The sequence below is a fragment of the Rutidosis leptorrhynchoides genome, chromosome 11 (genome assembly GCF_046630445.1).
Source record: "Rutidosis leptorrhynchoides isolate AG116_Rl617_1_P2 chromosome 11, CSIRO_AGI_Rlap_v1, whole genome shotgun sequence".
In the NCBI taxonomy this organism is placed as follows: Eukaryota; Viridiplantae; Streptophyta; class Magnoliopsida; order Asterales; family Asteraceae; genus Rutidosis; species Rutidosis leptorrhynchoides.
Window position 1 is genome coordinate 399741787 of NC_092343.1, and position 14542 is coordinate 399756328.

The 14542-nt window shown below is 32.7% G+C and overlaps 1 protein-coding gene and 1 long non-coding RNA gene across 3 annotated transcripts; one reads left to right on the top strand and one right to left on the bottom strand.

The window, feature by feature from the left end:
• The first annotated feature begins 233 nt into the window (after positions 1–233).
• LOC139877833 (uncharacterized) lies at positions 234–3051 on the top strand. Of its 2 annotated transcripts, XR_011768802.1 has the most exons (4): positions 234–385; positions 1387–1502; positions 2016–2154; positions 2852–3051. It is a non-coding gene; the product is annotated as an uncharacterized lncRNA (long non-coding RNA). The 2 variants fall into 2 exon arrangements; XR_011768801.1 differs by lacking the exon at positions 1387–1502.
• A 1518-nt stretch (positions 3052–4569) lies between these two features.
• On the bottom strand, positions 4570–7872 carry LOC139876108 (putative receptor-like protein kinase At5g39000). The gene is made up of 2 exons (XM_071863408.1): positions 7324–7872; positions 4570–4722 (listed from the first exon to the last, which is right to left on the bottom strand). Exons 1-2 carry the CDS (start codon positions 7870–7872, stop codon positions 4570–4572), a joined length of 702 nt encoding a protein of 233 aa, XP_071719509.1.
• Between the last annotated feature and the right edge of the window lie 6670 nt (positions 7873–14542).

Genomic DNA, 14542 nt, shown 5'->3' on the forward strand with positions numbered 1-14542 from the left:
GTAGTTATAAGCCTACTGAATTATAACAATATCCTAATTTTTAAAAGGGTTTATTTTTATTATTTATGCTGTTAGTTAACTTAGGTTTGTTAGAAAGGACTTGTGTTGTAAGATAAGGACCTAGTGTGCAAGATTTTAAGTTGGACAAGGGTAAAAATGGAAATTTGACTCAAATAACACCTACCCAAATCTGGAACAGCCCTCATTTTTTGTGTTTTGCTGAAAAATTGTAGATCAAGCCTCAAACTCTTAAACTTTCTTCATGCAAGTACTTGTGGTTATGTAATCCATCTTCTTAACACTTGCTAGCTCCATTGAATCCCTAGATTCATCCTTGTTCTTCTTCAATTTTGTGAATTGGGAGTTTTATAACCCTAATTGTGAGGTAAGCAAATTTGTGTCTTTACTTCCTAAATTATGTTTCAATATGTGAGGGTTGGTGTTTAATTGGGGTTTTTGACTACATCTAAACCTTAATTCGAATTTGATAGATTAGGGTTTATGAATTATGGTTGGGCTTAATGATGGGTTTTTGTAAAAATAGAGATTTTTAGTATGCAACTTGTTTAATTAAGTTGAATTTTGTAAAAGTCATGTTAAACTTAAGGGTTTGGGTTAGATATTGAGTTTTGAGTAGTAAGTACTAGTGATTATAATAACAAGGTTGTAATTTGTGATGATAAACATGAAATGGAAATTTGTGGTTAATGATTTGTTGACTAAGTCTTGAAATGTGATTTTGACTAAGATGTACTTTGGGTGTATGAGTTAAAATTATACTAGGGTGTGGTTTGGTAAGACTTGTAGTAATAAGTCTTAAGATTTGCTAAAAGTTGTCAAAAGTGTGTTTTGTGGAGGTTAAAAGATAAACTCTAAGTGCATTTGACTTTGTTTGACTAAATGGATTTAGAGGATTAAAATGGGTAAACCCTAGTATGATTAGTCTTGTTGACCAAATGTGATGAATTATGATGAAATTGACTTTAGTAATGAATTGATAAGACTTTTGAATATTAAGTCTTGTGCTTTGCTAAAGAGGTCAAAATGGGTTTTGTGGGTCAAATTGAGTGTTGTGAAATGGGAAGACTTATGGTTATAAGTCATGGGCTTAGTCAAAAGATGTTTAGTGTTGTGATTGAGGGTTTAATGATGAACCTTGGGTTTGAATTGGTCTTGAAAGACTAAGATGTGCGTGCGCGCTACTCGCGGGTAAACCCGTGAATAATTATGAAAATTCATTAAAAAATTAAATTATATATTATATAATTAAGTAGATGTATGCGGGTAAACGGGTATTACCCTCGGGTAGTTCAAACGGGCATCACAGATTGACGGGTCAGGTTTTACCCGCGATGGGTATTAGATCCGTTGTTTACATTTTTGTAGGACCAATGCAAGATATGGATAAAGATAAGCTAAACATGTAGCTTGATAAATTGATGATGCGAATGAATGTTTTGAGATGCGGATGTGTTTGCTATTTGTGAATGCTAGATGTCTTGGTAGGTACCTCGGGTGGGATAGATATGTTCCAATAATCATGCTTTGATCTTTTGATTGTCAAATGGGTCAAGTTTACCACTTAATATTGTAACGGGTCGATTTAACATCAATTGTGATGGTTATGATGTAAATTTGTGAATAACATTGGTTTAAATGTATTTGAAATGAAACATGTTTTGATTTAGCAACCGGTGTCGATTTAACATCATTCATTGTTAAATTTACTAACTTGGTTTTAAACAGTGCAATAATGACCCATTTTGCATCCCGTTAATACATAGTTTGTATTGTATTGTTGCTTACAGACTGCTTATTCAAGATATAGTGTATATGTTGGCCCATTGTAGTGTATATTATATTGTTGCTTAACGAGATGAATAAAGAATTTTTTTACTGTATGTCTTTTCATTCCTTTGATTTTTCTCAAGTTACTTTTAAGTTAGTTCACCTATCTTAGTTTTATAGCATTCGTTTGTTCTATTGACACTCATTTTGACATGGAAATTTGTCAGGATGATTCTTGGAAGACATTTGGATCTATAACCATGTGTTGAATGTCTTATCGGCACAACTATTGGGCTTGACCATATCGATTTACCATAGTACCTTCGTCGGAATATCGGTGTCACTAGCGCCAATGATGCTTTCTCTGTATGATAATTTCTCTTATTTTAGTTGATACTTAATTATTTTGTTGAAGATAAAGAGACTTTGATTTAAAATACGTTTACATGTTTTTTTGAACTAGTATATACTTGGTCATCACTATTTATAAGTTATAGTTTTGGTGCATAGGTTGATTATTCTGACATAGCAATGTCTATTGGTAATCGACTTATCGCTAACATTTTTTCTTTATTTTAATTTTCTTTGATTAGCAATACCTAATTGATTATGGATACTTTGGTAAACTGGATAAATGTTATGGATCTAAATTGAATTGTTGTTGGAGGCGGTTGTAAGACATTTAGTTGATAAAATAATAACTAATTGTTACATGTAGGGCCGGCTAAGGCTATGGGCGAAGCGGGCGACGGTTCGGGGCATCACGCGGTTAGGGGCATCATTTCGAAAAAAATTATTCATACTCATAATTTAAACCTCATAAAGATATACGTTTGCGTAACTGTTGGGGGCATTTTATAATCATTTCGCCCGGGGCATGTAAAAACTTTGATCAAAGTTTGACCGGCCCTAGTTACATGCTAATTTTTTTTTATATAGAGATGGCAAAATGAGTAGGTAGAGCCAAAGTAGGTAAACTTGCATAAATTGTATAATCTGCTTAATTATGTTTTTTTTTATTGATATGATAGTATGCATTTCTTTCCTTTTTTGGTGTGTATAGGTAAGGTTGGTTCTGCATATACAGAAGAAGATTATTTAAAAGCAGTGGATATAGGTATGATTCAAAGAAATGAATTAAATTTAAATAAGGTTACATACTAATAGATGGATAGTATAGTTTGCTCCTGGGCAGCAGCTGGGTGCGAGAAATGCAACTGCAGGAGATGAACGTATGAGTGATTTAGTCTCCACTGGGTGATCTCAAACGGTGGTTCCAAAAAAAATTAATAGATGGATAGTGAGTTGTTTTTATTCAGGAAAACTCGATATGTTACCTTTATTTTCTTAAGTTGAAATTATTTAATTGTGCGTAGTTAATGAATGTGGTGTTTCCGTTCAACAAAAAATGTCATTAAAACCTTTTGTCATTCGTGAAATATATATATATATATATATATATATATATATATATATATATATATATATATATATATATATATATATATATATATATATATATATATATATATATACACACACACACACACACATATACATATACATAGAGGGGCAGGATCAATGTGGAAGTAACCAATCGGGGAAAAGCGGGGGAAGCAATTTTTTTTTTTCGTTTTTTTGGGAATTTTTTTTCCGGCATCAAGATCACCCAAAAATATGAACATTTAGAAAAGACACTTCGTGATGAATTAATTATTTAAGCGGGAAAACGATCGACAAAAATAACATTCAAGATAATATTGTTCGTGAAGAATGTGAAGGTTTTTTTTTTTTTTTTTTTCTTCATGTTTTGTGAAATAAACTTTAGCCTGATTTAGAGTTCAGGGTTTAGAATTTAGGGTTTGGTGTTTTGGGTTTATTCCATAAACCTAAAACACCAAACCCGAAACTCAAAACCCTAAACTCTAAATCATTCGTGTTAAAAACTAAATCTAAATCCTAAATCTAAACCCTAAATCTAAACTCTAAATTTCTAAACCCTAATATCTAAACCCTATAAACCCTAATATCTAAACCATAATATCTAAACCTCAATATCTAAAACCTCAACATACGCTCGAAAAACACAATAATTGTGTAGTATATATTACTTCTTCGAGCGTTTTTCCGCCAAAATAAAAACATTTATCACTAAGTGTCTTTATTAAATGTTCATATTTTCATCAAATCTATAATGTTCGTGAACAAAGTTTTTTTTAAAAACGAAAAAAAATTAAAAAATTTTTGCTTCCCCCCGCTTCCCCCGATTGGTTACTTCCCCCTTAATCCTACCAATATATATATATATATATATATATATATATATATATATATATATATATATATATATATATATATATATATATATATATATATACACACACACACACATATATATATATATATATACATACATTATATAAAGTGCATAATGATAATTCTACATGTGAACTCCTGGTTAATTCATGCTACGTGTCAACTCATCTTTTATTCCTGCCACGTGTCACTTTATCAGTTATTTTCATATATTAATTAAATTACTAGATTTCTCAATTAATTTAAGACAAAATTTCATTTCTCGTCCCTGAACTTTACATCAAATTTGACTCCATGTCCTTTTTCTTTTTTTTTTGTGCATTCCTTGTCCCTAATGTATCAAAAATCTACATCCCTCGTCCTCCCGTCTAGATTCAGTCAACTTCAGCCGTTTGTTCAGTCATGTGCAAAGCATGTGAGGGTACTTTAGTCTTTTTATTTTATTTCTTTTCTTTATTATTTAACTTATATTTTCACTCCAATCCTTATCATCTCATGATAATCATCTCCAAATTCTTCAACCCCCACACAACCGCCACCATCTTTAACCACCACCACCACCACCATCATCTTAACCCCACCACCACCGCCATCTTCAACTACCACCACCGCCATCATCTTTAACCAACCCCTCAGTGGCCGAAAATGACACACGCTGGTGTTAACAAGTATATGAAAGTGTTCGTGGAATTTGACTATGATAGAGACGGTAAAATCACTGGTGAACAGGCACGCATTTTATTTTTGAGTTGGAGACTACCGAGAGGCATAAACTGTTGCCCTATTCTTTATTTAATTATTCTTATTATTTTATATTTCTTATACTTTTGACCTAATTGCTAAATTATCATCTTCTGATGTAACTTGTATATGCTATGAAATATTATATTTACTTTTAACATGACCCACAATACTTTTTTGTGTTCTTTTACAAAAATTTTGAAACAGGTTTGGGACATGTCTGACCAAGAGTTCGTTGTGAATTAAGAACTGATGAAGAACTGAAATAGATTACAAGTCGATCCTTGAGCAGCGATTAAGAGTTCGTTGTGAAGATTCAGTGCCAAGAACATCAAAAAATCTCAAATCGAATGATGAACAGTACCGGAACTTTAATATGAATTTGAATCCAAAGAGAAGAATCAATGAGTTTTAGCTTGTGAATCCTACACGAAACAAGTTGCAAATCATTCCACAAACACTCGACTTCGATCTAAACAACCTGAAATTCCCAGAATCAAGCCAATTGATTCATTGACCGAAAACTTCAAAAGTTTGACTTCGAGATCTGAATCACTATGTTGTTTCTCCATACGATTCAAAGCATCACGAAGTATAATCAGGTCACGAGGATTCCAAAACTACTTTCGGATCAAATTTTGGTTGAGTAGAGTATGCACAACTGATCGATCTTCACTTTTGCGGTTAAAAACAAAGAACTCGAGATCGATTAGCTTGAATCTATTGTTGTTGTTCGAATTATATGATGAACGAGTGTTAGGATTCATATATGAATCAGGAAATCATCTTCAATTTGTAGTTTGATCTTCAAATAATGAATTGTGATTTTGAGCTTAAGATGAAGTCGTACAGTGTACTGTAGCAATTATGAATCTAATATGATATTTCATTCTAATATGTGAATGTGGTGTAATGACCTTTTTACCCCATATGATATGCACGTGATAAGAGGTAACGGCTGAAATAGACAGAAACTAGACGGGAGGACGAGAGATGTATAATTGTGATACATTAAGGACGAGGGATGCACAAAAAAAAAAAGGACGAGAAGTCAAAGTTGATGTAAAGTTCAGGGACGAGGAATGAAATTTTGTCTTAATTTAATATACATATTGTATTACCTAAAATATTTATATTACTGTATAATATTATATTAATATAAAGTTGTAATCTCTTGAATTTAAAAATTTGCTTGAAATTCAACGGACCAATCAGAGCGCGACATGTGACGCGACAAGCCGACAATAACATGTTATTGAAATTTTTTCTTTTTGAAAATATTTTTTTTTTCGAAATATTTTTTTTTGAATTTTTTTTTTAATTTAGCATGTCAAATCCAATCACATGTGATTGTAAAACCCAATCATATTTGATTGTCGCGCCACATGTCACACTCTGATTGGTCCTTTGGACCTCAACTTAAAAGTTGGATTCATTTGAATATTCCTCTATTAATATAATATATGTTATAATTATATTAATAATATTATATATTATGTTATTATTAAATGATACATTGATTTAATATAAATATTAAATATTAATAATATTTATGTATATATAAATGGTCATAAATTGAAAGTCATTTACAATATTTTTTATTGCTATAAAAATTATAAAATAAATATTTGTTTATTAACATTATAATATTATTTATGAGTGATATTTTATATAATATAAAATTAGTTTACAGGTTGCACAAAAATTTAAACAGATACATTAATATAATATTTGTAGAATATTATATAAACTCACGGGCTCATGTTTTAAACTCACCTCTGCTTCGTTTGAGATTTTGACATAACTAAATTAGTTTTTATTAAAAATATATACAATTAGAGATGTACATGATATATTATTTTTAACGATCGGTTTTAAAACAACTTTTTAGGAACTCGTGTTTGGTGTTTTATCGATTATTTATCAATTGAAATCAAAATGATTTCAACGGACAGGCTCATAATCTATGGGTTAGTATTCAATACTAATGTTTTCGATACAAAAGTTATCAGTAATAAAGGATTTTTTATTGTAATTGTATTATATATTTTGATAAGTATCAATATTAACGTTATCGATTACTAATTTATACAATTGTCGTGCAACGCACGGGCTCATAAGACTAGTATATATATATATATATATATATATATATATATATATGAATGGAATGTTTAACAACACAACTTATACTTTCATTATTCATATATTTAACTAATATCATAATCTCTTAAATCATACCGTGTTTACACTGGTCAAGGAACTAAAATATAATATTTTCTTCATAACCAGAAGTGACGTTTGAAATTATAAAGGCGCATTTTTATGAGTTCTTTTACTTATTTATTTTAAAAAATATACTAGCTAGTATATATATATATATACTCTAAATTCGATGAACTTATCTTCCACTACTACCGATATAATAAATTTTAAGAAATTAAAGAAAGCCATATTTGTATAGGTTTGAGATCTTACTTGGAAATCCAACGCTTCCTTAAGTTCTACGAGCACTTGGGTTGCTGTTGGTCGTTTCTCTCTATCATCATCATCTATGCATTTACAGACAATCCTAGAAAATGTATCCAATGATTGTGGACCAATCTTTTCCTTGATTCCCTTAAACATTAGTTCATCAAGTTTACCTCCTTCATAGTGGTGTTTAACTAAATAGATTAATGGTTGGTTATTGTGGTATGCATACACAGGTAATCCACACAAAATCTCAAATAAAACAACGCCAAATGAGTATATATCTGACATTTTTTTTGAGATCTTAGTCTCAATATATAATGGATCACAATAGGCCATTGTGCCAGTAGGGTCGCCGATGATGTAGTCTAATTCTTGATTTATAGGACTTATCATGGAATGCCCAAAACTAGTGATTTTTGCTGTCCAGTCCTCCATGAGTAGAACATTAGAACTTGTGATGTCCCCGTGTATCACCTCTTCTCGTCTTAGAAGACCTCCATGAAGAAACTCTAAGCCGCTAGCGATATCAATGCATATCTCAAGTCGTTTCATCCATGTAAGACGCTCACTACCCAACCACCTATCAAGACTTCCTCATGACGTATACTCATAAACTATGATCTTTTCACCCATTTCGTCGCAATAACCTTCTAAATTGATGACATTTTTGTGTCTAAACTTCAATAGCATGTCAAGCTCTTGATAAAATACACGTTCTTGCCTTGAACCACTACGTAACCGCTTTGCAGCAATGAGTTTCTTTCTATTAGCATGTCTAAGTCGTCCTTTATATGTCTTCCCAAATCCTCCACCTCCAATGCACCTCTCATCACTGAAACAATGTGTGGCAGATAGTATGTCTTCTAATGAAATTTTGACAATGTCCATGCCTTTTTTCTGTGATTTATATATATATATATATATATATATATATATATATATATATATATATATATATATATATATATATATATATATATACATTTAATTAAGAGGAAAGCACTTTTTTGAGGAAGGGAGAAGTAAAATTTATTTTTTTACTTTTTTCAAAAAAAAAAAATTCAACATTAAGAGGACACGAAAATATGAACATTTAAATAAGACACTTTGTGATAAATGTTATTATTTTGGAGGGAAAACGCTTGAAGAAAAGAAATAAATGATAACATGCATTGCAATGAATGTTTTGCTACTGAATTTTTTATTTGTTTTTTAGGGTTTAGAAATTAGGGGTTAAAAATTCGGGTTTAGCTATTAGGGTTTAAAATTAGGGTTTAGGGTTTAGAAATTAGGGTTTAGATTGAATTTTTAACACGAACGATTTAGAGTTGAGGGTTTAGGGCTGAGGGTTTAGGGTTTTGGGACTAAACTAAACCCTAAGCCCTAAACCTCAAACCCTAAACTCTAAATCGGGCTAAATCTTAAAAAAAACTTCACATATGATGAAAAAAAAAAACGCTCGAAGAATAACATTCAGTAATAACATTACGCATGATGCATGTTATCAGTTTTTCGCGTTTTCCCGCCAAAATAATAACATTTATCACAAAGTGTCTTTCAAATGTTCATATTTAGTGTGCTCTTAATGTTGGAAAAAAAATTCGAAAAAATAATAAAAATAAATTATATTTCCCTCTTCCCCTCAAAAAAGTGCTTCTCTCTTGATTATAATATATATATAATATATATATATATATATATATATATATATATATATATATATATATATATATATATATATATATATATATATATATATATATATATATATATATATATATATATATAACGAGAACCAAAAAAAGGGCGAGAACTGCGAGAACTTTTTAATTTCATAATTTTTATGCAACAAATTAATGCAAATGTTAATTAGTGCTCATATCATTAACAAACATATGTTCATTACTATAAATTATATGTTACATTGTTAATTATATGAAATGTTCACATGTTTACAAAACAAATATGCACATGTGAACAATAAACTATATATCTGATTATATAGGTAAAATATATGTTTTTCAAACTATTTTATGTTCATTTTTACTCTCCACCAACATTTATAGGTGATTCAATCTAATCACATGTGAAAATATATGTAAAATTAAAAGTGTAACGACCCGACTTTTTCGACTTTTAATTTTACTTATTACTTTCACGAAACTGCGTATTTGTGCGTACTGTGTTAGATTATATTATGGAATCATTATTTATGATTAATTACTTTCATTAATATCTTACAACGTGTTATTAAGTGCTTAATAACTTAACTTGATCCTCGGATGCTTTTATGACCGTTAGTGTCACTTGACGTTTAGAACGAGCTATGTACTTTGTACACGTTAAACTTTTGTCGTAATTAGAATATTATGACTACTTAAAACTAATTGTTATTTTCAAATGACAATTACTTGGCTTATTGGTTGCTTAATTACGCTTAGTAATTTACTAATGCACACTAGTTAGTCTTAATGGACTTTTTACCTTACTGGACTTAGACCCACCCTACTCTAGTTAATGGACCATTAAATTAGCCCAACTTTAATAAGTTTATGATCCATTAAGATGTAGGACAAAAACCCATTAAGATGAGCCAACATACTAGCATTTTTGTTAACAATTACTACACATGTTGCATGGGATCTCAACAACAAGCACCACCATTAGACCACCACCATGCAAAAAGAAAAAAGTTGTCCCCCTTATTCCCCATGGTGCCTACGATTTTGGAGACACCAAACCACCCCTCCACCACTATAAATACAAGCCTTATTCTTTCATTTCATACTTGATCTCATTCTCATTTTACACACTTGCTCTCTAATTTTCTCTCTAGTCTTTCTCACACTAAAATTGTAAGTTCTTAAAATTTTCTTCTTCTTCTTCTTCTCTTCTTAATCACGACATCATCATCATCATAAGATCAAGCTTTTTAGCTTTTTGATCTTGTTATATCTTGTAGATTCAAACTTTGATTTGAATCCTTCAAGAACATGAAAGATTCAAGCTTTCTAGCTTTGGATCTTCATTACTTTGATGGATCTAAGCTTTATAGCTTAAGATCACTTTATTTTTTTGTTAAAAGATCAAAACTTGTGTTTATGATCTTCATGAAACTTGATGATCTAGCTTTTTGCTTTAAATTTCTTCAAGAACATAAAAGATTCAAGCTTTCTAGCTTTGGATCTTCATTACTTTGTTGGATCTAAGCTTTATAGCTTAAGATCACTTTGTTTTTGCTAAAAGATCAAAACTTGTGTTTATGATCTTCATGAAACTTGAAGATCTAGCTTTTTGCTTTAAAGATCTTCAAGGACATAAAAGATTCAAGCTTTCTAGCTTTGAAATCTCATAATTATTGTTAAGGGATCCAAGCTTTCTAGCTTAGAGTTTCATTACTTTGTTTGATCAAATTTATGTAACTTAAGGTCTTGCTTGTTTGATTGAATCAAAGTTTGTAGCTTTAATCTTGAATAGGACTTGTATTTGTGTCAAGACTAAGAACATGATGTAACCTTGGTTCATCATCCTTCTAAAACTCTTAAGTGAGTTGTATTTCTTCTTAGTCTTGACATTGTGTATTGATGGTTGAAACTTGGTCAAAGTGATACTAAAACATCAAGAGTTGTACACTTGAGGCTTATACGCATCAAGGATGAGAACTGTGGTGAGCATCAAACACCAAGAAACCCACCGGAGCACTTGTTTACTGTTTTTCAGGGTCTGATCAGACTCCTGTGACCTCTGTAAAGTTGATTTTCAGATAGTAACCTGTGACCTCTGTAAAGTTGATTTTCAGATAGTTCGGTTCGATTATATGACTTTTCATTTAAGACTTGCCTAAATCCGATATACGGTTTAGGATTTATAGCCTTCCGAAAATCACTACGCCTTTGTAACGACTTGCTGAAAATTCTGACCTACTCGCGGTTGAACCGTCGCCACAGTCAAACGACATCGAGTTAGGATCTGAAAATTGGAAAGTGGTACGAGGACTCACATACGGAGCCTTGGCCACTGATCACGCATCTTTTCAGTTTGTATAAATGTCGTAGCAGCTGTCCGACGTCAGCCCTTCGTTTAGACCTCTATTCTTATTGAAAACTTACTTTATCCTTTACGAATGATGATGATGATGATGATGATACTTAAGACTTAACTTATTTACTTTTAAACTTTTGGGGACGATTTACTGACTTAGTAACCATTGACTTAGGTTGAGGACCTTTTGGATCGACCAACTTACTTGTTTGGACCGACTTACTACTTGCTTACATTTTCGTATCGATTTTACCGCACATTCACTGTGAGTTATAGCTCCCTTTTTACTTTAACTATTTTTGGGACTGAGAATACATGCGCTTTTTATGTTTTACATACTAGACACGAGTACTTAAACTTTATATATGTGTGGGTGATATAGCGGCACAAAGATTCCCCTTAGCACGGTAACGTTTAGTCATTGGTTTATGAACCGGTGAACGCGAATCTTAGATATGGATCCATAGGGTTTGACATCCCCACCCGGGCTAGTCACACTAGCATTTAACGGGTGTTTAATACTTCGTAAACTTACGCACTCGCCAAGTGTACTTTTAGGGGGTGATATTTATATTACTTGTTAAGTTAGTTACCGGGTGCCCACGGACAAGCATATATTTTTCATACTGTTTTGAATATGAAATCTCGTGGTCTACATTATATCGTTGTTTACAAAAACTATAGCTCACCAACATTCGTGTTGACATTTTAAAGCATGTTATTTCTCAGGTGCTTAGACATTGTTGCTTCCGCTGTTAGACTTGCTGTTATAGACTCGCTGTGTTAGACTTCCGCTGCATTGTTTAGAGATGTCTCAATCATGGAACTTTTACTTTGCATTCACAACTTATGTTACATTTGAACAATAGATTTGTAATGACCTTTGTGTCACGTACTTATGTTAATGCTTTCTATTCGTAGAAGCACGTTATCTTTTATAAAACATTTGACGTTGGTAAAGACGTTATCTTTTCATGAATGCAAAACTTGTTTTTAAACAGCATATAGAGTTGTAACCGTGTAATGATCCTGTTGTTGATGGTCCGTACACGTTGATTTTGTATGGGGCGTCACATTTGGTATCAGAGCATTGGTTGTAGGGAATTAGGTTGCATTAGTGTGTCTTGACCGAGTCGAGTAGAATTCACTAATATGACTAATCTACAACTTGCTCGTTTACTTGTTTCTGCGAAACTGCTGCATGCAACTGTTAGATATTACTGTATGTTACTGCTTATTACTACTGCATGCTACTGGTTACCTGATACTACTTCATGACACTACTATCTACTACAGTTTTTGTACTGCAATAGACTACCTAGGTTATTGTTGATGTTGTTTCTTGCTACATTTCTGCTATCCGCTGTACCGACTTGGAAAATTTATCCTTCCTAGTTCAGATGTTTTTCTGAACCCTTTTCCCACTCGTCTAACCCTAAGAACTAGTAATGTAATCCACCTGTTACTACCGTTCCACCGTTCCAGAGATCAAAACATTACTTCACGCAATCTAGGAAGAGTACCCCTCGGATTACACGCCCACTAAAGTTGATCCTCGGCGGAGGAGATATGTGAGGACTTGTCAGAGTAACCGCACCTCGCCCCACCCCCCGAGCTCACCCTAATTAGCCACGTTCAACGTATGAACATTAGAAGGTTGTTCAGTTTCTGCAAGTTGACCCGTATCCCGTACGCTTTCATGACCGTCGCTTATCTCATTCATTCTACACCACTACTCGACGATCTAACGACACTTCTGGACTTAGGTCCCTAACACTCTTAGGCATTGGAGAAGTCGGGAAGGCATCTCCTTTCACAAGGTCGGAGTGTCTTCTACTGATGCTCTGCCATACCCAAAGACTTGGGAGTCGCCTCAAGACATATCGTAATACTACTTGCTACACGTACAACTCGACACGAGACCCAAATTGAATTTCTAGAAAGGAACCTAACGACATTACCTGAACCCGAACATTTTGAAGAAAATTTCGGGACATTTAGGCATTGATGCATGACCTACGGAACCTACGCACCCACACCGAGAAACCGTGAGATTAATTATGTAGATTTTTTTTAGCATAGATAAAGCACCGTTAGATGAAATTGAGTAGAACTCGAAGTGATCACGTTACATTGACCATATAGAGTGATATTGGAATGAACGTACGATTTAATACAATATAATGACACCCAGCCAGCGTGAGTATATTGAAGTAAATCATGCAGAAGTTCCAATGTTACTACATAAGGAATATGAAGTGATTCAAAGAAAATTTTGGTAGGAACCACTTGAGTATACGCATTATGATCTGTTAGAGGTAGGGAAAGAATAACCACGTAGCGCAGATACTGTACAAGAAGGGCCTTGATTGCAGAATTGATAACCCGAAAATTTGTTATAGATATAGACACCCTGGATACTTAAGGAAAAAGTTCCCAAATAGGAAAAATTTTGGACTTACTTGCGGTAGAGCAATCGTTATCTCAGCTATGGAGACTCGCATGGATCCTGATTTTAGTTAGGTACGTTTCGTCACAACGTTTTATTGTCTCGGAGTTGTTTAATACTAGAGCGATAGAAACCTTATATCTAAGAACCTTAGTGTTATGACTAATAAGCCATTAACAACCATGAGAGTTAAGTATTCTATAGGACAAGCTAATGGTATGCTGGCAGAGATAGAGGAATAATTTAAGGTAGTACTTTAAAAATTAACAGGTGGGTCATCTGGAGATGACCTCATGTCAACAAAACTTGGAAGTTTTAAAGTAGTAGTTGTAACATCCCGCCTTTTTCCGTCAACTTTTCCGTTTAACTATTTATGTTCCGTGATATGTTTATAACACGTCTCGTTGATACGTGTTTGAATTATCTTGTCTAGGTAATTCCCACACCCGTTTTAAAGTTAAGGGACCAAACTTGCCAAGGGTTGAAACTTTTGACTAGGTCAAAGAGTCAACCCTCATCCTCATCCATTCAATCTCATCTCTTTCACTCTTACTACTTCAACTTTTCTCTCAACTTCCATACAAAGATTCATCATCCAAAATCGAGCTAGCGGTCATCTTGCCAAACAAATTACATATTTGAACTCCTCGTGATCTCCTCTTCGATTCCATACCGACCTCATCAAATTTGGGTAACTTTCTAAAATCACTAACTTTATGTGTTCTTGAGATT

What these genes read in the sequence shown, in the direction of transcription:
- LOC139876108 (XM_071863408.1), bottom strand. Translation starts at nt 7,872, where the DNA reads ATGAAACGACTTGAGATATGCATTGATATCGCTAGCGGCTTAGAGTTT. An exon ending in AGGAAGCGTTGGATTTCCAA is followed by an intron (nt 4,723 to 7,323) that starts GTAAGATCTCAA and finishes GGTTGGTTAAAG; the next exon opens with ATGATGGCGGTGGTGGTAGT.